Below are 26159 nucleotides of genomic sequence, written 5' to 3'. Positions count from 1 at the left end.
TATATTGTGGTGGGCAACCAGCGGCGTTCTCCTCGCTCGCCAGGCCGTACCGTGCCGCAGAGCGATCGCGCGCAGTTCCGCGTGCTCCATTTGTGCGCGCACGAGAGAGAGAGAAAGAGCGTGAAAGATAGTGAGTGGGAGAGTGGGAGAGCATGAAAATAAAAGAGAGAGATAGAGAGAGAGATAGAGAGAGAGAGAGTAATTTTTGAAGCGGAGCATTACATTCCGTATTATCGCTCTGATGGAAGCTTTGCAAGCGGCATCGGGCTGAGAGCTGAGCTGCTTGGATGTAGATTAGTTTTAGCGCCCACAGATGGTTTCCCCGCTTATCAGGCAGGCTTTGTTTTGCTGAAAGGGCGACGATCGATCAACACTCTTGGGCGGGTTGTGGTGGCACTAAGGGAGTGCGGGCCAAGAGAAGGGGGGGGGGGGGGGGAACGAGACAGGGTGCATTCTGGTGTTATCTGCTGACGCTTGCACTACCTTTTGTCAGCCACACTATTTGTAGTTGGGTACCGCATGTGTCACTACAATGCTGCTGCCTTTCGTTGGAGGAACTCTCGCGCCACGAAAGGGGGATCGTCCACTCATTACGTAACGCAACCGATGAGGGCGATCGTTCCCTTACGAGCAAAATTATGTTTTTAAACGGTGAGCTGTTCCACGAAGATACTCTACTTTTTTTTTTATATAAATTACATGTCTTCCTCATTATAAAACAAATCACTACACAAATTCTACTAAATTTCCTACGCTATTCCCAGCGCTGTTGCCCACGGTAATTCCTACACTATTCTCACACTGCACATTTGCTATGGGTATGGTTTGTCGACAGGAACTAGAATTGTATCCGTTCCAGACCCGGACCAGGTCCAAGTATCGTTCCGAATCCGGAACAGTTCCAGATACTGTTCTGGAAAATAATTGTAATCGGGAGGCAACTCTGGATCAATGTGGGTTCATGAACGGTTCCAAAACTGGTATTGGTTTATGATTGGTTCCAGGACCGGTACGGGTTCCTGATCGGTTTCAGGACCAGTATGGATTCATGATAGGTTCCAGCACCAGTATGGGTTACAGGACCAGTATGGGTTCATGATCGGTTTCATGAACGGTATGGGTTCAGTATCAGTTCCAGGTTCTTTATTGATTTACTTTCAGTTCCAGGACCGATATGGATTCATGATAAGTTTTAGGGCAGGCTAAATTTGATATCATAATTTGTTCCTGGACTGAATACGTTCCAGGGACAGTATGGGTTTATGATCAGTGGCAGGACCAGTATGTGTTTGGCAGCCCTGTAACCTAGGCAAATTAACTAGTGTAAATACTAGTTGATGATCATACTAGAGCCTTGATGCTCAGTACAGTTTCGGTTGTTGTTTTTTTTTTTTTTTTTGCTAATAAGGCTCAGACTGACTTTTGTTTGTGAACATTTTTCGAACCAAAAAGGGTACAAAATAGTCCCAGTTTTCTTTTAAGTCATGTTTATAGGCACTGACTGATCGCTGTCATTTTCATGGACCTGTAGAGAATAGAATAAGGTGTAATAAAATGTATGGAAGATTTATGTATAGGCAAATATCAAATGATAAGCAACCTAGGACGAGAAAGGAAGCACAAAGTGAGCGGGAGAGAAACGAATTGGAGCGATGACCACAAGAGACGAACGAAATCGGAGAGAGCATTGGAGACGGCAGAGAAAAAAAACGGCACAGTGATCAGTTTTTGGACGAATGTTGACGAGAGCGGTCAAAGAAACACCGAACATCCCGGAAAACAAACAATAATAATAATAAAAAAAGAAAAAATTAAAAGCAAAATGGAAAAAAGAAAACTTACTTGAAATCGGTGATAAAAATGTCAGATATCACGACAAGACCCAGCTCCCTCGTATCTCTCTCTCTCTCTCTCTCTCTTTCTCTCTCTCTTTTTATTTCTCTTTTTTCAATGTTTTTAAGAAATCATTTAATTAAGGGTGTTGAAAGCAGAAATGTTTCTTCTTATTGCAAATTCTCTTCTTCTTTGGTGCAACAACCCTTTAACCGGTAAAGGCCTGCCTGTGCAACTAATGTGAGTCAAAAGTGATTTTATTGAATACCCACAGCCGGGATAGTCAGTCCTACGTATGGCACGATCCATACAAGACTTGAACCCATGACGCGTACGTTGTTAAGTCGCGCGTGTTGACGACTTGTGCGGGACCAGCAAGCGATAATATTTACCAACAATTAAAGCATTTTAATTATTACAAAAAAAAATATGCTCACATGAATGTAACGTAATCAACGGATGCACCCTGGAAATGGGCTCTCCGGCAGTAACGGCGCGTAAAGTTGCACTTCGAAAAAGCTGTCGATGGTAGTGTGGCTCCCACCACCACTACACACCGCCACCCCGGCGGGATTTGCAAAAGTGAAATGCAACTTGTTTACCTCGCTCACCCTCGCTCCTTCCCATCCCACCCCTCAACAGGTCGATCTGTAAAGTGCAGTTTGCAAATGCACTTCCACTCGCTGGGGTGGTGGTGGGTTTGTATAACCGACTCGTTCAAGGGCGTGTTTGGCGGTGTGAGGAGGGAGCTTATTGAAAGAAAAAAAAAAAAAAGAAAGAGCTTGGTGGCCATTGGGCAGGCCGCTTTTCGGTCAATATGCAAAACCGGGCCCGGTCAACCCCGTGCCTAATAAGCGGGCTGGTGGCGGTGGTAATTGAGCAAAACGCAGGCAAATAGGAAAGCTATCGTTTCGCGAGACCCTCGTCCAGCAACGACCGGTCAGGTCAGTTACATCCAGCGATCGGGCCAGCAGCATATCTTCTAGGCGGCTCGTTATCGCAGCCATTATGCAACGCAAGCGGTGCCCTCTTTATCTTGACCCAACAACCACCGGAGCGCGGCCGACAGCCAGTGAGGGAGAGGAGGGTTTCTGAGATGCACATTCCCGTGATTCATTGCAGCTTCAGCCGCAACGATCGTAGGCAACGTGCGCATTCCTCTATGACTCAAAGCCGCACCGGAGGGACTTGGGGTGGATTGGGCGAGAGGAAAGTGGGTCTAGAAGCTGTCCGTGCCCTGTCCACCAGCGAAGCTAATTAGCTCGAGAATTTTATAGCACTGGTTCACCGTTCGACCGTTCACGCGGTTCTACAAATCGTATCGATTCGTCATCGCCCGTTAACTCCACTCCATCCCCTTGTGTTTGTTTCGATGCGCAAAGGCACAGTATGTTTATTTGTTTTGTTAATATTAAAGGCTTGTTTGTTGCGTTTCTGTGTGTCGTTTTTATCCTCCTTCCTTCCTCTTTCCTGCTTTTCCTTAATTGTTTTGATTTTAAATTAAGTAACAATTACAAAACCATCGCATCGTTGTTCGACCCCTCCTCGCCTTCAGGTTCTACGCCGCTACGTTGATCGAGCCTTTGCGCTTGTCTCTCTGTGTGTGTATGTGTGTGTGTGTATGTTATGTGTATGTACGCGCTAAAAGACATACGACACGTTCCGCTCGCATACCTGCTGCCCCATAATTATGTATAATAAACTGTTTTTCCTCTCACTCTCTCTCTCTCTCTCTCTCTCTCTCTCTCTCTCTCTCTCTCTCTCTCTCTCTCTCTCTTTCCCTCTATTTCTCTAGCTCGTTTGCTACAGATTTTTCTTCGTTTTCTGTAAGTGTGTGTTTGTGTGTGTGTGTGTGTGTGTGTGTGTGTGTGTGTGTGTGTGTGTGTGTGTGTGTGTGTGTGTGTGTTTGTGTGTGTTAACGGTGTGTTTGAGTGGCATTTTTTTCTTCCTTCTCTCCTGTTTTTTTGCTTCGATTTTCAATGTTGGTTTACCTTAGTTTCAAAAAAATACAATAACATTAAACAATCCAACGATGTGCGTGTGTACGTGTGTGTGTGTGTGTGTGATTGTATGTATGTGGGTGTGTCTGTGCGCTATTTACACGCGAGTCAGTCGTTCGCGGGCTCACCGCCACCCCCGGAGCCGGCTGCGGCATCGGTGGGGCCGGCGCCCGGCGCCACCACACCATCCCGCTCGTCCAGTATCGCGCACACGTACTGCGCCATCAGCGCGTTGTCCGCCCGCTCGGCGTCGGCGGTGTACAGGCCGAGGAAGTCGGTCGCGAGCAGATGCTCGTAGTTCGCCCGCAGCTGGTACTTCTTCTGCAGGCAGCTGACGATGAACGCGTGAAACTCCGGGCTGAACTCGTCCGCGTCCGGGTGGGCCGACTTGGGCAGCCGGGGCGGATCGTCCTTCACCACCTGCTTGAGCTGCTCGAACGGCGTCCGCCAGGTCGCGTACGGGAAGCGGCCGGTCGCGATCTCCACCATCGTGATGCCGAGCGACCAGACGTCCGACTTGATGTCGTAGCCGGCGGTCCGGCTGCCCGAGCCCGGATCGATCCGCTCCGGCGCCATGTACGGTTTGCAGCCCGCGTCGATCGTCTTCGCCACCGAGTCAACCAGATAGCCTGGTAAGCGGAATGAGAGGAGAAAAAATTAAAAAAAAAAAAAAAACAAACAAACAAACAAAAAAGCAGCCGGCAAGGGGCTCTTACCAGAGATACCGAAGTCGCACATCTTCACCTCGCCCCGCCGGTTCATCAGCACGTTCGACGGCTTCACGTCCCGGTGGATGACGCGCAGCTCGGTGTGCAGGTAGTGCAGGGCGCGCACGATCGCGAGCGCTATCTGGCGCAGGATGTACTCCGGGATGGTGCGCCCGGGGCGCTTGTACACCACCGGGTAGAACTTGTCCACGCTCGTGTCCATCACCTCCATGCAGATCCACACGTCGCCCTCGCGGAACAGCGCCCCGTAGAACTGGACCGTGTGGCGGCAGTCGCTCGCCCGCATCGACACGTCCAGGTCCATCAGCAGGCGCTTCTGCTCCTGCGACTGAACGCCACCACCCGGGCCGCCGCCCGCCCCCATCCCGCTCGTCACCGTGATGCGCTTGACCGCCATCACCGTGCCGGACGGCTGGTGCAGCATCTTCTCCACGATGCCGTACGCCCCCCGGCCCAGATCCGCCAGCTTGCGCAGATGGTCCGCCTCGACCACGAACGACCGCTCGCCGACCGTGAGCGTGCCGCGCTTGTCCAGGTTGCGCGGGGTCGCCCCCTCGGCACTGTCCGGCACCGTGCTGCCGCCGCCGCCCGCACCAAGATCGCCGTCCAGCTTCAGCTTGATGCCCGGCGGTTTGTTTTTCCGCGGCATCGTGTGCCTTTCGCTCTGTGTGTGTGTGTGTTTTTTGTAGCGTTTGTTTGTTTGCCTGCTTGCTTGCTCGTGACGTTTGTTGACGTTGTGCCCGCGCTCAGCAGGTGTGGAGCAAGTGTGGCGGTTGTTGCAGCAACACTCGCTAGCAGCAACCAACAATCCGTAACCGGACCCGGACCGACCAACAACAGAGCGGAACCTTGCGTGCCTCTACCTGCGGTTGTTGTAAAGTAGCGAACCGTAACCGCGACCGAACTGTCACCGCGACCAAGCGAAACTGTCAACCGCTCGGGTCACAATCGGTTCTACGCGACCGTTTCGGTCCGGTTTGACAGTGCACACACACACAAAGGGCAGTCGGGCCCTATGTGACGGCCGGCAAACGGGCTACAAACTTTTCGGCTCAGTGGGTGTTAAATTAAAATCCCGATTCTCGGTGGGTAATTTCCCGAAAAGGGGAAAAAGTGTAACTTTGGCTTTGAAGCGTGAAATTGTGTACTGTTGCCTGTGTACAAAACGAGCGAATGGAGTGATGGTTTGTTTACATATCTTGTGCTACGGCGTTTTGACAGGCCCCAAGCGTGTTTGAATCGACCGTTAGGCCTGGGTCTATGAAAATGGGTAAAATCAACCCTCCACGTTACGTTAGCGTTACGCGTAACGCCTGTTTAGCTTAAACCCAAAGAGCATTTTTGCTGAACGCCTGTTTTAATCGTTGAGGATGACTAAATTGATGGATAATTTTGTCTTTTTTATTAATTATCATGTTTTATTATGTGATAGCCGGTCTCGTAGTACATGCCCGTCATGGGTTCAAGCCCCAAATGGGCCGTGCTGCCATACGTAGGACTGACTATCTTGCAGTGGGGGGTAATCCATAAGTCAATGAAAGCCAAGCCCACAAGTGGTACATGCAGGCCTTGACCGACAATGGTTTTTGAGCTAAAAGAAGAAAAAAAAATGACAGCAAGAAAAGCTAAATAATTTAACAATAATAAAAAAAGTTCAATAATCGTTAATAAAGATTGGATTTCATTGGTAACTCATGAGTATGAAAAAAAATAATTATTTAATTTTATTTTATTTTATATTAATTAGAGTATACCAATTAGCAGTTAGAGTTTAATCAATTAGAGCTTAGCTTTTATTTTCATTACAGCTTGAAATATTTTTTTAAATTTAATTTGACAAAAGTACAATGAAAGTGTTGCTTGGGAATATTAAAAGGGCATGTAACGATTCTACCATGTAACGCAAAGGGTTGATTTTTCCTTTTCCCGCTGCTTTTAGCCGATAATATGGTTCCACTAAAGCTTCAACTCAGCGCTATAAACTAGAGCAGTGAGGGGGAATAGAGGGGGTGGGGGGGGGCGGATGGGTGTCAAGTGTTTAGTTTTCGTTTTGTTTCTCTCTCTTTGGTGCATTGCTTTTCCACCATTTCTTTCGAAACCCTCCCTCGCTCCTTCTCCTCCCCGTTGATCGTTGATCGGTCAAACCTGACCTACCAAAAACTTGAACCAATAAAACACTCCCACACAAGCGCACACACACAGAGCCATAGAGACAAGCTTAGTGTAGGTCGACGTTATTCTCTCCCAAAAGAAGGTTTGAATTTTTCCGAATCAATTCGATAGCCATCGATTGGGGACCGCGACCACGACAAACAAACAAAAAACGACATTTCCCAGCAGTGAAAGATGTGAAAGCGCAGTGCCAACGAACGGTAACGTTTCATTGGGAGCGGTGGGGAGCGATGGTTCGTATTTTGCGGATTTTTAAAGTGCGGTATTTTTCCACCCAAGCTGACCCATATATTGGGCCGGTCGACCTCGGGCAGGTCGTGAAATCAGTAAACTGGGCCCATTCCCCCACTCCCCGCTACTCTCTACTGGCGTGAAATTTAAAAAAGTGTCCGGAAGTTTCCCGAGCGGCGAATACAAACAAAACAACAACAACAAAAAACAATAAGAGAAAACCATTAAAAAAAAACACCGTTCAACAATTTCACGGGTTCGTCGCCTGCCAGCGCGTTGGCATCTTTCGTGTACGGGCGGCTTCCCGTCAGCGTCAGCGCCGTGCTTTCCCGTGGCTTTATGCAACTGTTCGCTACTGGTGCTTTCCCGCTCTCTCTCTCTCACACACACAGGTCGCTGGTCGGTGGTACTAGAGGAGAGGGGAGTGCATAGAGCGTGGGGAACAACAACGGCACAAAGGTGTGTGTAACCACTCCGTTTTTGGAATTGTGCAGCAGCATCACGCCTAGCCGAACGCGTTTAACGCGCGAGCAGGATAGAACATAGAGAGAGAGAGAGGGAGGGAGAAAGAGACAGAGCGCTCGCGCGCAAGAGAGTGAGCAAGACAGTCGCGATGGGGGGAGAACTAACAAGCGTATGAAATGTACCGTACGGTCATGCTCTCTCTCTTTCTATTTCTCTCTTTTTCTCTTTCTCTCTCTCTTTCTCTCGCTCTCTCTCTGTATGTCAGTGGACTATTCCACCCTTCCCTTGCGTGTCCGGTGCGGGACTGGCACACGGTGGACGGTGGGTTTGGCTTAGGGGGTTGTGTGCCTCCAGCAGTTTGGTCATGCCACTGCCAATTCAGCCCGCGTTTGGTGCGCTTAAGTGAAAGCGCTCTCCCGTCGTACCAGCGCCAACCCAAAGCCAAACCGCTCTTTCACCTGAATCACCATCACTGCGCACATCCCACCCCCTTCCCATTTAAGAAAATCGATCGTACCGCGCGACGTAGTGAATGTCCTTCAAGCAGGGTGCGAGTTGGTTTGTGTGTGTGTGTGTGTTTTTTTTTTTAATATTTGTTTTGTTAGCAAGCAACTGTTACAGTTGCGTTGTGCGGTGCAGTGTGGGAGCAATTGTGTTGGCGCTCCGTTGTGTGCTTGAGGATTTAGTGTGCGGCCCGCTAGTCGGCAAACGGTAAACAGAGGAAACATACACTCCCAGAGACAGAGAGAGGTGGAAAGCTGGGGGAGCGAAGCGAAAAACCCGTTTTGTTTTTCCGCCGCCTCTTCTTCTTATTCTTCTCCTGGGATCTATTCTTTGCCCGCTACGATCAACCCACCGCCGTCGGCCATCAACGCAAAGGCGATTCAGCAGCACACCGTCGAGCAAGCGACGAACCCTCCTCAAAAGTGTGTTTTTTTTTTTAATTATTTATTAGGGCAACAAGAAAGGGGCACCCTGTGGGAAGATTACAAAATTGTGTCACGCGGGGCGGGGGGCTACTCCGAAATACAAAACAAAAAACAGAAAACCAAAACAAAGGCAAGGTGAACAGCAGCACCCCATCAAAGAGAGAGAGAGTGCGAGAGAAGGGGAAAATAGTCAACCACAAGGGTCTGTTTTTTTTTTAATGTGTGCGTGTGTTTAGCTTGGTGGTGTCGTGTGCGATCGGTCGTGTACGTGAATCAGTTAGTTGTGGTCCGTTATTGCAGTTCGATTTATGGATAGACGCATCTGTGGCGGCCGTGCTCTGTGTGCCGTCGCTCCCTGAACTGCCCTGCACGGAACCTGGCGAATGCTACTGCACTGTGCAACGCGACGCCGCTAAAACCCATGGCTCGGCTAGTGTGGGCCTTCCTGCTGCTGGTGGCGTGCACCTGCAGCAGCACGCACGCCAACGAACCGTCCGCCAAATCACTGCATCAACCGCAGCGGCAGCAGCAGCTGCTGCTGTCCCGCCGTGACGCCTTCGAGCTGGCCCAGGAGCGGGAGCAGGTGCTGGCCGCCCAGCAGTCGATCGCGTCCTGGCGCCAAACGCTGCACCAGCATGGCCGCCCGGCGGTGGACGAGCCCGGTACGGCCGACCCGCACGACGAGTCGGAGCTGCAGCGTCCCGAGCAGCGGCGCCGCCGCCGCCGCAAGCGGGCCGACCCTAAGGAGGGCGGCCTGAGGAACGAAACGCTTGGTCCGGACGCGCCCACCGACCCGGACGACGGCGGGGACGATCCGGACACGTCCGTCGTCTGCTACGGGCCGCTCGGGTGCTTCCACGAGACGGAGCACCTGCCGGAGATGCTGCCATCCTCGCCGGCGGAGGTCAGCACGCGCTTCCTGGTGTACACCACCACCCACCGGTAAGATTGGTACGGGACCCGTCAACACAAAACAGGAGACTTAAACTCCCCCTTTTTATTGTTTGCACCATTTGCAGCAGCGAAAAACCGCTGATCGAGTTCACGTACGAGGAGCTGGTGGTGGCCGGGTTCGGTGCCGCCTACTGGGCGAACGGGACGAACGACACCGTCTCGATCCCGGTCGCGACCGGCACGTCCTCCACGCTGCTGCAAACGTTCGGCGACCTGAGCAACCGGACGGTGCGCGTGATCGTGCACGGGTTCGGCTCCAACTGTGGCCTGGTGTGGATCTACGAGATGCGCACCGCCCTGATGGCAGTGGTGAGTTGTTTTTTTTTTTTGCATCCCACCCACTTACCCAACATACAACGCGAACCCCCTTGCCAACTGCTCCTGTCTGCTTTACCTTTTTCTTTTCTTGCGCAGGAAAACTGTACCGTGATCTGCGTCGACTGGGAGAATGGCGCGAAGCTGCCGAATTACGTGCGCGCCGCCGCCAACACGCGGCTGGTCGGGCGGCAATTAGCGCTGCTGCTGCGGCTGCTCCGCACGCACAACGGGCTGCGGTTGTCGCGCGTGCACCTGATCGGCTTCAGCCTCGGGTCGCACGTGGCCGGCTTTGCCGGGGCCGAATTCTCCACCCCATCGGAGCAGGAGGAGCAGATGGAGAAGGAAGAGGAGGAGAAGGAGGAGAAGGAGGAGGAGCACGACGGCGAGGAGGAGGCGGATGCCGATGAGCTGCAGCGTACGGCGCGGGCGGGCAACCCCTCGGCCCACCCGGGCACGGAGCGGCCCGCCAGCCGGGCTGGGCTGTGGCGTATAACGGGCCTGGATCCGGCGGGGCCACTGTTCGAGGCACAGCCGCCCGAGGTGCGGCTGGACGCGGGGGACGCCCGGTACGTGGACGTGATACACTCGAACGGCGAGAACCTCATACTCGGCGGGCTCGGCTCCTGGCAGCCGATGGGCACGGTCGACTACTACCCGAACGGGGGGCGGGTGCAGCACGGCTGCACCAATCTGTTCGTCGGCGCCGTCACGGACATTATCTGGGGTAAGTGACTGTAATGACACTGCCGTGTGTGTGTGTGTGTGTGTGTGGCCTCATTTGGAGATCGCGATCGCGCGTACGATTCTAGCCCGCGTCTGGCGATCCAATTAAACTCGGTGGCCTTCCCGCGGTTTGGTCAGGGCCGAGCCGAACTAACGGTACTGCAGGGTAGCAGAGGAGAGGGCTGGGGAGAGACTTAATCCTCCGTGAAGGTGACAGCAATCAGCCCCGGAGATGGAGTGAGCCAAGCCCCGCTCCGCATTATTCCCCGAGAAGGGGGTTTTTGTGTTTTTTTTTGCTCCTTTTAGTTTGTGTTTCGATTCACGGGCGTAAAATGGGTAACTCACTCGTAACACTCTTTCGGATCGATTCCAGCTCACTGTATTGTCGTTAAATCGAAGACTCATGATGCTGCCAGGCTCAATTTCGACATGGACATGATTCAAATCGCTTTTTTTCATGAAACTCACAAAAGAGTGACCGTAAGGCCGCGAGACCATGGGAATTCTGAAGCTGTGATAACATTCTCAAGCAATCATTTAAGCTTCTGAGCACTCATTCAAGTTCAGACGCGAGCCCGAAGCTGTCGTCAGTTTTTTTTTCTCACTCTGAGAAACTGATATTGCCACTCAAGCTTTATGTGGAGCTTAACTTTTTCAACTATAAACGTTGGAAACATTTTGCAACGTAATTACCGATAACCGCATCGTCAACTTTCTCAAAGATTCTCAAAAGATTCGCAAACCCATGTTGCGCCAAATTCTACAAACGTTGTGATACCGTAGATCTCTCAAAAGCACTCATGAGTGCTTAAGAAATTGAGCGTTGAGAAACCCGTTGGCCCCGCGGCCTAAGATTCTATTCCGAACAAGCTCATTGTTAAAGAGCTTAGAGAGGTAGTGAGTTCTAATGAGTTCTTTTGCTTGTTGCACTGAAAAGACTGACCAGAGTCGTCTGATGTTTTGTCACTCAGTCACCAAATATTCACAATCACCAAATTTTGGTCTCTATGATGCTAATATTTGGGCTTTTCGAGTGGAGCAACTCGCAGACTCGATTCCCTTTTGAAATTTTGCCTGACATTTTGTTGCGATGTCTGGCGGGAAAAATAATGGCGAGACGAGTAGCCAAAATAGGCGCAGTAGGCGCCATGTTGCGAGTTCAGTCCGCGGCGATGACCTTCAAATACGCTCACAAAATTGCGAATGGGTAAATGATGATTTGATTGAATCATCGCTCTTTTGCATTTTGGTAACTCAAATTTGGTTCCGATGGCGTTTAAATGAATCTCAAAAGGTATATTAATACTTGTCATAACCGAAAACTAAAATATTTGATTTCAAAACTGCCAAAACATCTTTTTGATATCAAGAACGACTTACTTGAATCTACTCTGGAACTCTTAGACGACACATTCCTATAGAAACTTCGAAACTGAAAGGTTAGGTTAGTTGCAAATAAACTTTTCTTCCTGAGCAATGTTTAACTCGACGTCGGGACATCTCTCAGAATCTCACAATCTTTGACATTTACAATTTTCACTGCCAATTTTTGGAAGCTCCAATCAAGCGTGACGGAATTGGATGTATGGCCTAAGTTGCCGGTCCAAACCCTATTGTGGTTGGAGGATCACATTCCAAGAGCGGAATAGTAAGGAAGCTGGATTCCCTAACCGAACCGTGATATAACCTCTCACATCAAAGAAGAAGCAGAAGCGCGACGGAAATAATCGCTCAATCGTAAGAAGTGTTTGCGGGCGAAGAAACTAGAACGGTGAGTTCAATCTTCAACTCACACTCTCTTATAGAGTCAAGCAAAACGACAACAGAGTGAGTGCCCCTAGTTGAGCTGGAGCGCGGAAACAATCGATAAATAGATTTACCTTCCCAAAGAGTTATTTCTCACCTCTAGAATGAGTTCCTACAATGTGAGCTACTAGCCAGTACGGAGAGTTTTATCACTCATTAGGAATTAACGCTCGACAGAGTCATTGAACGCACAAATGAATTGAATCGCTTTGAGTGAGTTCTGCTAATCACCGCCAAGAATTCAGAATTTTTAAGTGCGTTGAATGAAATTCGTTGTATTGAAGGTATTTGTTGGAATTTACTCAGGTATTTCACAAGAAAGTAATAAGATGAGGTACTCTACTTCATGCCTTTGACATGCAACATACAAGTTTTCTTAAATATCTAATGAGATTTAGGTACCAGGCGTTACAAAAGGTACCTTGGAAGTAAAAATTGATGCATAATGCCATAAAACGGTGACCTTCAGAGGGAGCTTAGTGATAGAGCAGTGTCAACGACTGTATTCGGTATCTTCAAATCTGAAGCCGACGCCCGAATTTTCCACTCTCCAAAACAAAACAAGCAAAAAAAGCCAACAGTCCGTTACGGACACTTAAACACTCCAGCGCCACAATGGAATTGCTCCAAAAGCCGATTGCAATTTTGTAAAACTAATTACTTCCTCCTTCGCCTAGGGGTGGCAGAAGGTGGGACAGGAATTTCTAGAAAGAAAAGCAAAAAACAACCAAAAAGCCAACTTTCCGCCTTGCTGCGTGCTGTAAACGGTCACGACCACTGGCTTTCCCATCCCGAGGGCCCCCGCCCCGCTTGCATCACACGAAACACTGTGACTCAATTCCTCTCTCTCTCTCTCTTTCTCTCTCTTTCTCTCATTCTCCCTTTTCGCCCATCGCTGTTCCGGCATTCTCCAGCACCACCGACGACGGTCGAGGGTCGGTCGCTGTGCAACCACCGGCGGGCGTACAAGTTCTTCATCGACTCGGTCGCGCCGCGCTGCCACTTTCCCGCCTTCCCGTGCGAAAGCTACGACCAGTTTGCGGCGGGCGAGTGCTTCGACTGCGGCAACGGGACGGCCCGGTCCGCCTGCGGCCGCATGGGCTATTACGCGACCAGCCGGGACGTGGGCGGGTACGGCCAGCTGTACCTGCGCACGCGCGACGAGGAGCCGTACTGCGCGAACCAGTTCCGGTTGCGGCTGCGTAACGCGCCGGACGAGCTGCCGCTGCGCACGGTCGGCCGGTTCGAGCTGACGCTCGAGGGCGGCGACACCGGCAACGGGATCGAGGACGGGCAGCCGAGCGGCGGTGCCGCCCCGCCCCTGCTCACCTTCAACGAGACGTTCCATCTGGACGAGGCGCGGGAGGACCGCGAGTTCCATGCCGGCCAGTGGCTGACGACGATCCTGGTGCCGCATCCGGCGCTGGGGCACCGGCCGCGGGCCCTCACGATCACGTACCGGCCGTACCGGGGCGGCTGGTGGCAGCGCTCGAGCGTCGGCAAGCAGCTGTGGCGCATCGGCCCGATACTGCTGACCGCGGACGACCAGCGGACGTACGGGTCGTGCGCGACGCTCACGCTGCAGGCGGACGTGCCGGTGCGCATCGAGCTGCAGTCGATACTGCTGCACACGCTGGACGAGCCGGACGAGGACGGCATCGAGTGCCGGGCGGCCGAAGAGCTGAACCACCCTGCGCACACCGCCCACACCGTCGCCGGGGCTAGCGGACCGGCAGCAGCAGCACTGCCGCCAGCACCACCCAAGCCACCGAAAAGCTCGATCGACGAGCTGACCGTCGGTTCGAAGCATCCTGCCGGGCACGACCACTTCTCCTGGACGCCGGTCGCGATCAGCATACCGCGCCACTCGCCCCAGCCCGTGCACGTCAACGAGAAGCGCTCGTTTTCCGACGCCCTGCTGCCGGGCCAGCAGGAGCAGCAGGATTCGACGGCCCCCGGCCAGCAGCCGCTGCTGCCACCGACCGCCCAAACCGTGCAGCTGTTTCCCTCCCGGCTGGTGTCGTTCTTCGAGCGGGCGGAGCGGTACGCCCGCCGCACCTGGGACGCCCTGTTCAGCGGCAACGGGACGGACGGGGCGAACGCCCTCCTGCCCAAGCTGGCGGCGCCGAGCGACGCCGCCGCCGACGAAGCGACGGTTGCGACGAGCGTCCCCGAGCTGCTGCTGATGTCGCCCGCCCGCCACTCGGAGGCCAGCGGCGCACCGGCCCCAGCCACCGGCAGCAGTCCGGCCCCTGGGACAAGCACGCCGCCGCCGCCAACCGAACCGCCAACCACCAGCACCGAGATACGGATCGCACTGCCCACCTTCCGGCCGATGGGGCGCACGCTGGCACCGGACGGGGCGGTCGGCAGCGGCCGCCAGCACTACACCCGCTTCATACCGCTCGTGTACGAGGAGGGCAGGGACGCGGTAGCCGCCAGTACGGCCGGCGCACGGAAGGCGGCCGCCCGATCGCGGTAAAGCGCCCTCGCGGCAACCTTTTCTTTTACGATGTGATAGCATTTTCCCTTTTGTTTCTTCACCGCCTCCCCACCCCCACCCCCCCCCCCCCCCCCCTGTAAACCAAACACATACACATACACACTGCCCACGCATACATTCATCTACGGAATATGTTTGTTTGTTTGTTTGTTTTTTTATACATGTATACAACCTATTTACAAGTTAGGATTACTATATTAGTTAGGGACGGGCGGAGATGTGCCCGCGCTAGTGTGTGTGTGTGTGTTCGTGTGCGTGTGTGTGTGTGTGAGTGTGCGAGTGTGCGTCCCCGCTCGACGATACCCCGCTACTGGCGGTTCCTAGTTGTTATGTAATTATGCTTCTATTTTTTTTTGTCCTGTGTAACTGCAACGAACGTGCATATGAAGCGAAATAAAGAATTTCATATATCCGGAGTATATGCAACAGGGCCTATATCCATTGTCCGTCCCAGTCGTTAATTATGGTAAATCCAGCGTTACTTGCTTTGGCCAACGAGCTTCCTCTGGTCACTTTCAGACGATACAGGCGATCTGAGCGTCATAACATGCCCCTGTTATCGTATGCCGCACTGACCTACGTCACGATCAGGTTCGTCGCTTGGTTCATCTTTTTCCCCTTTTAGATCGGACCCGATTCACATAGAGCCGTGTACCAGTGATGTGCTCCAATTCTGACTCCGGCAAAACGGAAACACAAGATCCGCCCGGAGTCGTCTAGAGTCGTCTGGAGTCGTTTGGAGTCATTCGGAGTCAGAGTTGTCCGGAGGTCAAAAAACAAAAATATCCATTCTTGATTAGCCAGGTTTTAGTATCTTTGGTTTTGCTCTAAAAATATATATTGCTCTTACATTTTGTATCTTTTCATGCATTTTTCCTACTGTTGCATGTTTTCCGTATAGTGAAATCTCTCCAAGATGTACTTACGAAATTCATCAAATTGTTACTGAGTTGTGGGATAGCGAATCGATGCCTTGTGATTGGAATCTCGGCATCATCTACTCTATCTACAAGAAAGGAGATAGGTTGGACGGCAACCTCTACAGGGGTATATTCTCCCTAATCCTTCGGGATAGTCTTCTTCACGTCGAAGAGATAGTCGAAAACTATCAAAGAGGATTCCGAATCGGAAAATGAAACACTGATCAGATCTTCACTATGCGGCAGATCTTGGAGAAGATGATAGCATAAGCAGGGTAAAACTATACGACGCTATGAGCTCTTTTGGAATCCCGGCCAAACTGATGAGGCTGATTAGAATGATTATGACCAACGTCACTTGGCAGGTGAAGGTGGATGAAAAACTCTCAGGTCCTTTTATTACCGCCAAAGGTCTACGCTAGGGGGAGGGCTGGCCTTGGGTCTCCTAATCAACTTGGAGCTAGAGAGGGCCTTCCGCGACTCGAGGGTGGAGACTACGGGAACCATCTTTTATAAGTCAACCCAGATCCTGGCATACGCTGATGATATAGACATCATTGGTCTGCGGCTCTCCTATGTAGCAGAAGCCTACCAAGGGATCGAGCAGGCGGCAGAGAACCTCGGATTGCAGATAAACGAGGCAAAGACCAAACTGATGGTGGCAACATCAGCGGGCCTACCAACACATAATCAGAATCTACGTAGGCGTGACGTGCAGATAGGTGAACGCACTTTTGAAGTCGTCCCACAATTCACCTCTCTTGGGTTAAAGGTCAGCAACGACAGCCTGAGGAATCAGTTCACCTCACTGGACTGTATAGCACCTATATAGTATCGACACTCGCATACGCCTCTAAGACATGGACACTATCCAAATCTAACGAAACGCTCTTAGCCTCGTTCGAGAGGAAGATGCTCAGAAGGATCCTTATTTTCGTATGTGTGGAAGGGCAATGGAGGAGTCCATAAAGTGAAGAATGCTTCCGTTGGGAGACTCACTTTGCGCCCCAGGATTGAAGCGCTGGTGGCGATGTCCGGTCTCGTATGCACGGCGACGCACAGAAGAGCACCTACCAGGCTCTGGAACTCGTTGTTTTCAGGCATTGGTTCCAGCTTTCAAACTAGCGAGGTTGCTATGATCACAACAAATTGTACTTGAAGGGTATGCTTAACTACACTAACGCGGTCTTTTCAATACCCAAATATTCAAATTTAATTATTTTTTGCGCAAATTGAATTGATTTTACTTTTTATCTTCTTTTGACGATATTCTAGAAATAGCAGCGAAAATAATATGTTTTAAGTTTACATTACCGTAATGTGACTATCCGTAGTAAAGGAAGTTGCCAGATGATGTACGCAGTGTTGCAAATGAAGCGGCTCAAAACTTGCCTAAGCAATAAGCTTAAAGGCCATTTAAACTGAACGAAAATTAAAACATAAAATCCACTATTTACCATTAGTGGTTGAAACAGCTAGCACAGCACAAACCTCTTCCGCGTGTGTGGTGATATACGCACATCCGCCCGTGCGACTAAGCGGCTAAGATTTTTCGGTGAAGTGAACGCGTTCGCGCAAAAGCTACATTTTTTTTTTTCAATATATCCTAGAGGTTGCTTTATTCACCCCGAATACGTTGCTGTATAGAGTACACATATGGACCCGTATTAGGGGGGAGGAAGGTCTGAATAGAATTGTGTGTGTGTGGGTGTGGATGGTGTGATAAAAATCCAAAGACACCGTATCTTCAGACCATCATTGTCGCTTCCCTGGCGGTTACGATTTACGAGACGGGATTTACGGGAGTTGCACCATATTAGGGATTTCACTTTTGTTGTTCTTGTCATCGCTTGCGCATCAAACAAAGGAAAGGAAATTGTAAATTGGTTGAAATTGATAGCGGGAAAGGGGAAGAACATACCGGCATGTGCTGTCATGCGATATCTTCGTGAATTGCGGAATTTTAATTGCCAGCCGCCAAGATGCAGCTTTTGCAGATCAGAGTGATCAGCGGAGCCCAAATACACCCACTGGCACGTGTGTTTGGGTGTGTGTGTGTGTTTTTGTTTCAGAAAAGAAGTAGAAGGGTGCGCTGGGGAGAGTGGTGGGAACAGTGTGACCGAGGTCAACAAAAACCCTTTCCCTCCCCCATTTTTTTGTTGGTTGTTGTTTTTAGTACAAACTGTCCGCATTGGAGGAGCGGGGCTTCTTCAGCTTCTCCATGTTCTTGATGACGATGTCGTGCAGCGAGCAGTAGCGATTCCGGATCTCGCTCAGCACCAGCCACAGGCTGAGGAACTCCTTCTCGTCCAGCTCGGCGACCGCCCGCCGGTAGTCGTCGATGTGCGGGTATTTGGCCACCTTCGACACCACCTTCGCGCGCGACACGAAGTAGCGCGAGATCTGGTCGAAAAAGGCGGCCGCCTCCGTCTCGACCGACTGGATCTCGGCCAGCGTGTCCTCCTGGATCGAGACGCCGAAGTTGTTGCCGTCCTCGATCTTCGGTATCATGAAGGAGATCCACATCTTGAGCAGATTCGAGTCCTCCACCAGCGCGCGGATGATCGGCTTCACGATGCAGACCAGCTCGCCGATCGGTTTGTTGCACTCGACCCGCCCGGTCGGCAGGGCGTGCACCTTCGTGCCGTTGCCGTCGACCGTTGCCGCCGGGCTGGGCGTGTTCGAGTTGAGCCGGGGACGCTTCCGCTCACTGCCTTCCTCCCCTTCCACCAGGATCGGTTCCGGGACTGGAATGTTCAGCTCCTAAGAGAGCAGAGGGAAGGTTATAGATTAAGATTGGGGCCGTTTTTTTTAGCGGCATTTACCCGGCCGGCCTACCTGATAGACGTCGGTGAAGCTGCGCTCGGAGAACTGCGGCGTGTCGAGCAGGGCGTTCAGGCGCACGATCCGCTCGGGGAACTCTTTCGTGATGAGTGTTTCGGCGCGGCTGATCAGGTTGTCTTTGTACTGTTGCACCTTGCGCGCATTGTCCTCCGCGCTGCTCGCGGCCGACGTCGTCGCGGTCGATGTGCTTTCGCTCATTGTTGCGTCGCGTCGTGTTGTTGATTGCTGCGAGGCGGCTGCCGGTTGATGGGCGTGCGGCCCGGCCCGGGATGAGAGGGGGTTGCTGGAAGTGTTGCCCTTGCGCAATATGGTCCCGCCGCTAACGCGGAACGCTTGCACGCGTCAATTAGTCTCGAGACCGTTCAGCGCTGTTGCCACCCGGCTCCGGTTTCTTCCGGCTCGAGCCTGTCGGTCTCCGGAAACGGTCCCCGGAACGACGTAAGCTGACACGGTGCGCACACGACACACAACAAACACACACACACTTCCACCGACACACACACACACACACGGTGTTTGGTCTGTCGAGGGGATGGAGGCGCGTCGACGAGCGGAAACACTACCACGCGGCGCTCACTGGTGTACACCACCTTTGGCTGGTGATATTTTGCGTCGCAAAACGGTTGCCACCTGGACCGGGAGCCGGCTGCTTTGGGACAGCGCACAGCAACAAAAGAAAAGTGCAAAAAAACGTGTACGGTTGTGCCGAGAAGGGAAAAGCTGCGTCCAAGTAGCTCGTCGTCGCTGACCGCTCGTCGAGTTTTGCTTTGCTGCACACACGCACACCGTGTGTCTCCGGCGTTGAAGGAACAGTGCACACACGCACGCACGCACACACAAACATGCACGCAACCCTTCGGTGTGACAGGTTCGAACGCGTTCAAACCGGTGGCCTCGTGTGTGACGCACCTGGGCGTGCTCGGGGGGATGAAATTGTTTCCCTTTTTGCGGTGCAGGCACACAATAAACTGGCTGAGCGTAATTTAATCGAGGTGAGCAGAGAAAATGATAACTTTTCAGTGATTTTAAGCGTGCCGTTTGTGTTCGAGCACTGAAGCGGGTGTTATAGACGGGACGCGTCGAAACCGCATGCCGACACAAACGTCAGGCAGAGACAATTCGGGCACACTGGTCGACCGCTATGAAAATAAGAGAATTATTTTTATTTTACAAGGATATTTTTACGAAAAATATTTTTCTTACCATAGAAAAGGTTCGGAATCTGTTCTGGGTCCGGAATAGGTTAGATTGTAATTTCGGAGCAGTAATGTGCCAGTGAATTAGTTCCGGGGTGAGTAAAAGCTCGTGTTCATGTTTTTTTTAATAAGCTCGTTATGAGATTTTTTATGAAGGAGAAGCTGAAGTCATGTTCTCGTGTCGGAACAGTTTCGGCACCTGTTCAGTTTCAATAGTGTACCGCTAGATACGGATCTAGTGTTGGAAGAAGAAATGTTTGAAAATGAGGAACGGAACTAGGTTAATTTGAAAAAGGAACGAAATGGGTTCATTGATATTAGATTAGGGCTGCTGCATTCTCGACCAAATCGACCGAAAGGAGAGGGGGAAGGAGGTAGGTTCTGATCGTTCCGAACGTTTCGATCGTTCCAACCTGTCCTACCCTTTTGATTGTTTGGATCATTTCGACCAAACCTATTACGCAAGTGCCACAACTCCACTAAACGACCACAAAACGGGTTCTAAACGATTCAAGCTCTCAACCTAAGCGGAATATAGAAAGACTTCGTTTAGCAGACGGAAAACAACTCATGCATTCTAAAAATAGCAAAGCAGCTGGTGGCGCTATCTTTTGTTGGGATAGCCACACAGCGGAGCTTTCCTTGCTTGGAGAGCTTTCTAATTTCCTGTGTATTGTTATATGGTTTCGCATTGAAGTTATGCATCGCTAGAGCTAGAACGGCGACATGATTGCCTAAATACTAAACTCCAATGGAAACCACCACCTCTGAAGCAAATGAGATTTGGTCATTGATGCTGATACCCGTGCATCTGACCATAAGACCAATTGTTTTTGCTTAAAAAGTTAAAAAAAAGTGTATAGGCCATGATTAGAGGAGGCTAGGCGAAACACATTGCAAGAAAAGCGCCATCTATTTAGCGAAGCAGTGAAGCTATGGATTTTTTTTCTATGTATATTTGATTTTCCTGTCGTTTAAGCTTAATCTGAGGTGCTTAGGTAGGTTCAACATTTCGATTTTGATGGTTCCGATTGAGGCACGTTATGAACCTACTAGGAGTGATCCGGAACACGCATCATTACTAATATGCGCGTTCAGTTCCATAATCACCATAGATTCGAGATCAGATACATCACTTGAATATATTCGGAATCGGTTTCCTGGTTGTGTATCATTGCTTCTAACGAAATGCAAGCTGGATTATTGACAACATCAGGTTTGGATGCTGTTCGTGAAAAAAAAAATCAATAAAGGATCCCGCTTCAAACTTAATTAGTAGAACTGGGGTTGGCGCGAGATCACTTTTGGAACTAGAAATGTTGCGGGGAAATTTTTGCTACAAGAGAAACTTATCGATTTCATCCGATTGGCAAACCAAAACGGATATAAAATAATACAGACCTAAATTTAAGTCACCTTGAAGGGCAAACACGTGCACAGTTTTTGAGGTCATAGGATAAGAAAAGGTCAGTACCGGTTCCAGGTCCGAGGCAAAGTCCAGGTCCTAAAAACCGTACGCTCAAATTTTGAACTTTAGAAAGCTGCTGAATCAGAGTTAGGCCCGTGTCTGTGCTCCATCGGATGCGATTTTATCGTAATGCGAATCGCAAGTGGTGTCTGTGCTCTTCCGATTCGCATTGCGATTTTGAGTTTGACGTTTGGCGAAGGAAAACAAAACATTATCGAAGAATAAACAAACCAGAGAAAAGGCTGTTCTATTCGTTTAACTAAACAAAGACTGTTCTGTTGTATTGACTGTAAATAGAAGTGTCTTAAACGTAAGTTAACTATTAGAATAATGTACTGTAAGTTTGAGATATTTTGTTTTTATGTTTGTTCAGTAATGCATTTGGTTTTGTGCAATGAAATCTAGAACAGTGTGGTTCATAATGGCTCTAGCATCTAGTTTTTTTCCACCACAGGTAAAATCATTTTGGTTACTCATGAAATAAACTTTCCAACTTCTTTTGAGTTCTAGATGCCGTTGATTTTGTTGGCCACCATTCCACGATGAGAATTTCTGATCAGATCAGCTCCAACTCCATCATGCGGCTGGATGTTTTGCTTCCTCCGATCAAGGGTATTACACATGGGTGATAGGCAAATTCATAAAAAAAAATCCAGAATCGGTTCCGAATGACTCCGCGAAAATCGGAAGCAGAAGGTAGGTTCCAACACTCCAAACTTGGAACCGTCCGTAGTTGTCCAGAACTACTAATCAGTAGTCGGAGTCGTCCGGAAAAGGAATTGTCCAGAAACTCCGGCTGCACAAAGCTAAGGAGAAGCCTTTGGGTCAATTACGATACCTTCTGTAACGTTTGAACACTATCAAATATTGCCGATACACTTGATACCCACGGAAATTTCCCCGCCAATACGTTTTCCGTTATCAGTGCACCACCTAGAGGACAGAGCTCAGCGCAACTACTTTCGGAATTAAATGACAAAGAGTATTATCAAAACGAAGAACTTATCCAGGTCGAGCAAGAATATTAATGTTAACGGGTATCTCTGTTGCTTCTAATCGCTACTGCTTTTACTTTCTTCTTGAGCATAACGGCGCTCTACGAATCAATTATCATAACCATCAATCATTTTCATGTGGGCTAAACTTTTTTCTTATTTTTTTTATTTGTAGATGGATTCGGATTCTGACTCTGAGGTCATGTTGAGTACAAATTTCTCTTTGCGTTACATCTTACTAAGGAAACGGCGCAATAAAACCAACGATCTGTGGAAACATCGTAAGCGAAATGGACAGTACTATGTGTTATTTCCCGAGTTATTGAAACAAGAAGACAAGTTTTTCCAGTATATGAGAATGTCGAAAAAAACATTTTACTTTATATTGAGAAAGATAGAACCTTTCATCGCCAAGTTGCCTACACATACTCCATATATCTCTCCGGAAGAACGATTGATGGTAACTCTCAGGTATATGTTATTTATATTTTATTTTCAAATATTTTGATATAAAATAACGTAAACGAGCGTGTGACGTGGTTGTTCAAAATAACTTTTTCGTTTTGACTCGTTGAATGCTAAACTTGAACAAAACCCAATGAACTGAGTGGCAGCTTGGCTGGACATCGGCTGGCTCGATGGCGAGCTGGCTGGCGGGATGGCGGGTTGTCAAGCTGACAGGCTGGTCGCCTGGTGGACAAGCTGGCAGGATAGATTGTTCAATCGAGTATTACTGAAGTGCTGGCCGAATGCGCGCGTCGACACGCAGGAGTCTGGTTGCTGTTGCTGGGTACACCGCACAGTAATGTTGCGTTGCTGTTACTTGGCGTACGCGTAAACACGTGGCAATAGCAGAGCTATATGGTTAACTATATTTAAAAAAAAAGTACAGGCGGTCCCCGAGATACACGGTTAATGGGGACCGAAAACGGCCGCAAAATACCGCGTATCTCGAATTTCCGCGTAAGTCGAATCTCGTGATTTCCAGCTGAAATATCACTAATTTTCGTGTAATTTTGCAAGTAAGGGGTGGTTTTAGTCACTTTATGAATTATTTGATATTATTCTGACTGAATATAACTGTTTTAAACCTTTTGAAATAGTTTTTAACATTCGATCAAAACGGAAATTATTTGGCAATTTGCAATTGATGTGTCAAATCAGTACAATTTGCTCAAAGAATTGTCAAATTTAGAAAACCGCGTATCTCCGAATCCGCGTATAAGAGGTACCGTGTATCTCGGGGACCGCCTGTAATCGATAACAACTGTTCCACTATAGTTCAACTTTTTTTTATTTTGTCTTAGTTTTAGTCCATAAAAATAGTTCATAATAATTTGTTAAGCATCTAGTAATGTACTAATTTAATTAGTTATAATATCCTTTTTTTTCACGAATAACCCTATGAGCAAATTGTATTATTTGCTCACGAGCATCCATTTGATCCTCTTCTGACAACGAATCCAGAAGAGGAACAAAACTCATCATAGCATGGTAGTTTCCAGTTTTTTCTTTATGCTCTTTTAATATATTATGTCTCTCTTTCTCTAAGTTTACTAACTCCTCCAAAACAGCACCATCTTGTCGCCGTTTTTTTCCGGCTGCCTCCTTTAACGAATTATCAACTGGTTCCGTTTCAAATAAGTCGTCTTCACAAACGTATTCGTCGAGATATTCCGGAGCAGTGGCTGTTTAGAAAAATAGCAAAAGAAAATTGCTAGTTACTATAAATATCAAAATTCAAACATTTTTATATTCATATATACCTTCTACTTCTTCCAAATTTCCCGATCTGGGTCGGGATGTAAGTGTATCCTTCAGGAAGCTCATCTGCTCAAAGTACTTCCATCGAACATGCTTATATCCCGACCCAGATGGCTGATTTAGTTCAGCGAGTTTTCGCGAGAATGTGTCGCGTAAATTTCTCCACTTATTTTTGGCGACGATACCTAAAATATTAAAGGAATTTACATTTTCAGTTAATAATTTATACGTTCGCATCTGCATTATGTAGTGCTATAATCAAATCAAATAGTATTTACACTAGAAAAATGATTTAATATCAATGTCTAAACAATGTTTTTTTCTTCTATTTTTCAGATTTCTTTCTACAGGATTGCCGTTCAAATCACTGTCGTTCACTTTCTGCATCGCTCACAATACGATTGGTACAATTGTTTATGAAACATGTGAAGCAATTTGGAAGACATTGAACGAAGAGTTCATTCCTTTTCCAACAACGTCAGCTTTCAACAAAGTGGAAAGAGAGTTTCTTAACAAATGGAAATTTCCTAATTGCATTGGTGCCATCGATGGCAAACATGTAAGGGTGAAGGCACCGTCAAAATCCGGTACTCAATATTTCAATTACAAGAAATATTTTTCTTTGCATTTGCAAGCAGTAGCTGATGCCAATAGCAAATTTATAGCCGTTGATGTTGGTGAATATGGGAGTCGTTGTGATAGTGGTGTTTTTAAGTCATCAACGTTGTATCAACTAATACAGTCGAATCGCCTGAATATTCCTCCTCCCAAGCCACTTCCTGGCACTAGACAAGATGTGCCTCACGTGCTCATTGGCGATCAAGGCTACCCATTGAAAACTTTTTTACTGCGTCCCTACCCAGATAGTGAAGATCCAGCCAAACTTCATTTCAATGAATTGTTAAGCATAGCAAGACGTTGCGTTGAATGTGCTTTTGGCATACTAGTCGCTAAATGGCGATGCTTAAAAACAGAATTACAAGTAACTCCAGAGCATGTCACGTTAATAGTCCAAACAACATGTTTGTTACACAATATTTGTATGGAATTTAAAGAACCACTACCAAATCCAGCTAAAAACACAAGGGCTTCAGATATCAATTATAATAGAGCTAACAACCATTCATCTCACCAGGCAACGGATTTAAGAGATTATTTCAAAAATTACTTCTTTCATCACATCGATTGATATAATATAATGCTAGAAATAGATCTACGTAAACATGTTTCGGTAAAATATATTTTTCTCAATTTTTTCTTATTTCAAAATAGTTACTGAAAAAACATTTTAAAATGATTTTGTTTCCTGATAAATGGCTGGTTGTGGTGCAGAAATTTTCCTACAGTTTGTGGTGTTAATAAAATAATGCATTTTCTTTCAAAATATCACCATTTCTTCGGATGTTACTTTCAATACTGGCTCGTAAAATTTCATGTGGGATAAAAAGTGAAATTTATTAATAAAAAAGTGCAATCAAAAACATCTATCTTTAGTTTCATCCGGAGCAATTTCATGAACTATACTTTTTTATAGAACAAATGGTATGAGAACACACAAATTCGTACATAAGAGTTTTGCGGTAATTATTCGGTAGGCTGGCATGAATTGATACGGTAGGGTTGCATGGAATTATGCTTATAGGGATGTGATAATTGATATTAGTATAGAAATTAGGTCCCTCATGCAAGAATCCATGCAGAGGCTTTAAGGCTAAAAAAACATAAAATAAATGAAATAATCTGCTATTACCAATACACCTGCCAGCGAAATGCGTCTGAAATGCTCTGAACTGCTTAGGATAGTGGGACTCAACATCACACATTTCCATTTGCCGGTGTCATAGAATGTGCAGATGGTATTTCTTTATTCCAGTTTTTCTATTGGACATTTTCGGATGTTATTGCTTTAGGATTTCGGATGTAGTTGCTTCCGGGTTTAGGATGTCGCTAACAAAACCATGTAACAAGTGACAATTTTACCAACACCGTGTTAGGCCCGACCATCCTCGATAGCAAAGCTTCTTGCTCCCTTTCGTTCAAGATGAAGATAATACGTACCGTTTATTTGAAGCTGATTTCCGATCATATCCCATGTATTCTTTTTTAAAAAATTGTCTTTGTACCTCGAATCGCGAAGATCCCAAAGAAAAGGATGCTCCTGTACCAAAATTATAAGTTTTTCATCATCAACACGTGAATTCGCCATGGCTCTAACAAGATTGTGTTTGTTTACTTTCGCGCTAACATTTCTTGTAAAATCAACTCTTTTCTGAGTTTATATTCCTGAGTTTAGATTGACAGATAAAATCG

At 48.4% G+C, this 26159-nt stretch overlaps 4 protein-coding genes across 7 annotated transcripts; 2 read left to right on the top strand and 2 right to left on the bottom strand.

The window, feature by feature from the left end:
• Nucleotides 1-3191: 3191 nt before the first annotated feature.
• LOC120961524 (dual specificity mitogen-activated protein kinase kinase 6) lies at nucleotides 3192-5730 on the bottom strand. Its single transcript, XM_040385300.2, has 2 exons — nucleotides 4550-5730; nucleotides 3192-4462 (listed from the first exon to the last, which is right to left on the bottom strand). The coding sequence occupies exons 1-2, from the start codon at nucleotides 5208-5210 to the stop codon at nucleotides 3942-3944; spliced, it is 1182 nt and encodes a 393-aa protein (XP_040241234.1). The 5' UTR covers nucleotides 5211-5730; the 3' UTR covers nucleotides 3192-3941.
• An 856-nt stretch (nucleotides 5731-6586) lies between these two features.
• LOC120961491 (uncharacterized) lies at nucleotides 6587-15084 on the top strand. Of its 3 annotated transcripts, none has more exons than XM_040385228.2 (5): nucleotides 6587-6815; nucleotides 8595-9300; nucleotides 9378-9621; nucleotides 9727-10354; nucleotides 13074-15084. In XM_040385228.2, the coding sequence occupies exons 2-5, from the start codon at nucleotides 8780-8782 to the stop codon at nucleotides 14639-14641; spliced, it is 2961 nt and encodes a 986-aa protein (XP_040241162.2). In that variant the 5' UTR covers nucleotides 6587-6815; nucleotides 8595-8779; the 3' UTR covers nucleotides 14642-15084. The 3 variants fall into 3 exon arrangements, with proteins under 3 accessions (XP_040241162.2, XP_040241172.2, XP_040241155.2); XM_040385238.2 differs by lacking the exon at nucleotides 6587-6815 and adding an exon at nucleotides 6828-6933; XM_040385221.2 differs by lacking the exon at nucleotides 6587-6815 and adding an exon at nucleotides 6956-8140 and having other exon boundaries at nucleotides 8385-9300.
• A 2113-nt stretch (nucleotides 15085-17197) lies between these two features.
• On the bottom strand, nucleotides 17198-19237 carry LOC120952421 (proteasome activator complex subunit 3). Its single transcript, XM_040371744.2, has 2 exons — nucleotides 18421-19237; nucleotides 17198-18345 (listed from the first exon to the last, which is right to left on the bottom strand). The coding sequence occupies exons 1-2, from the start codon at nucleotides 18622-18624 to the stop codon at nucleotides 17755-17757; spliced, it is 795 nt and encodes a 264-aa protein (XP_040227678.2). The 5' UTR covers nucleotides 18625-19237; the 3' UTR covers nucleotides 17198-17754.
• A 31-nt stretch (nucleotides 19238-19268) lies between these two features.
• LOC120961278 (putative nuclease HARBI1) lies at nucleotides 19269-25622 on the top strand. 2 transcript variants are annotated; one of them, XM_049606032.1, is made up of 3 exons: nucleotides 19269-19418; nucleotides 22261-22556; nucleotides 24186-25622. In XM_049606032.1, exons 1-3 carry the CDS (start codon nucleotides 19269-19271, stop codon nucleotides 25036-25038), a joined length of 1299 nt encoding a protein of 432 aa, XP_049461989.1. In that variant the 3' UTR covers nucleotides 25039-25622. The 2 variants fall into 2 exon arrangements, with proteins under 2 accessions (XP_049461989.1, XP_049461991.1); XM_049606034.1 differs by lacking the exon at nucleotides 19269-19418 and adding an exon at nucleotides 21183-21400.
• The last annotated feature ends 537 nt before the right edge of the window (nucleotides 25623-26159 follow it).

This window comes from Anopheles coluzzii, chromosome X (assembly GCF_943734685.1).
Source record: "Anopheles coluzzii chromosome X, AcolN3, whole genome shotgun sequence".
Taxonomy (NCBI): Eukaryota; Metazoa; Arthropoda; class Insecta; order Diptera; family Culicidae; genus Anopheles; species Anopheles coluzzii.
Note: the sequence above shows the minus strand (reverse complement) of the source record. Positions and strands in the feature narration are given on the sequence as shown.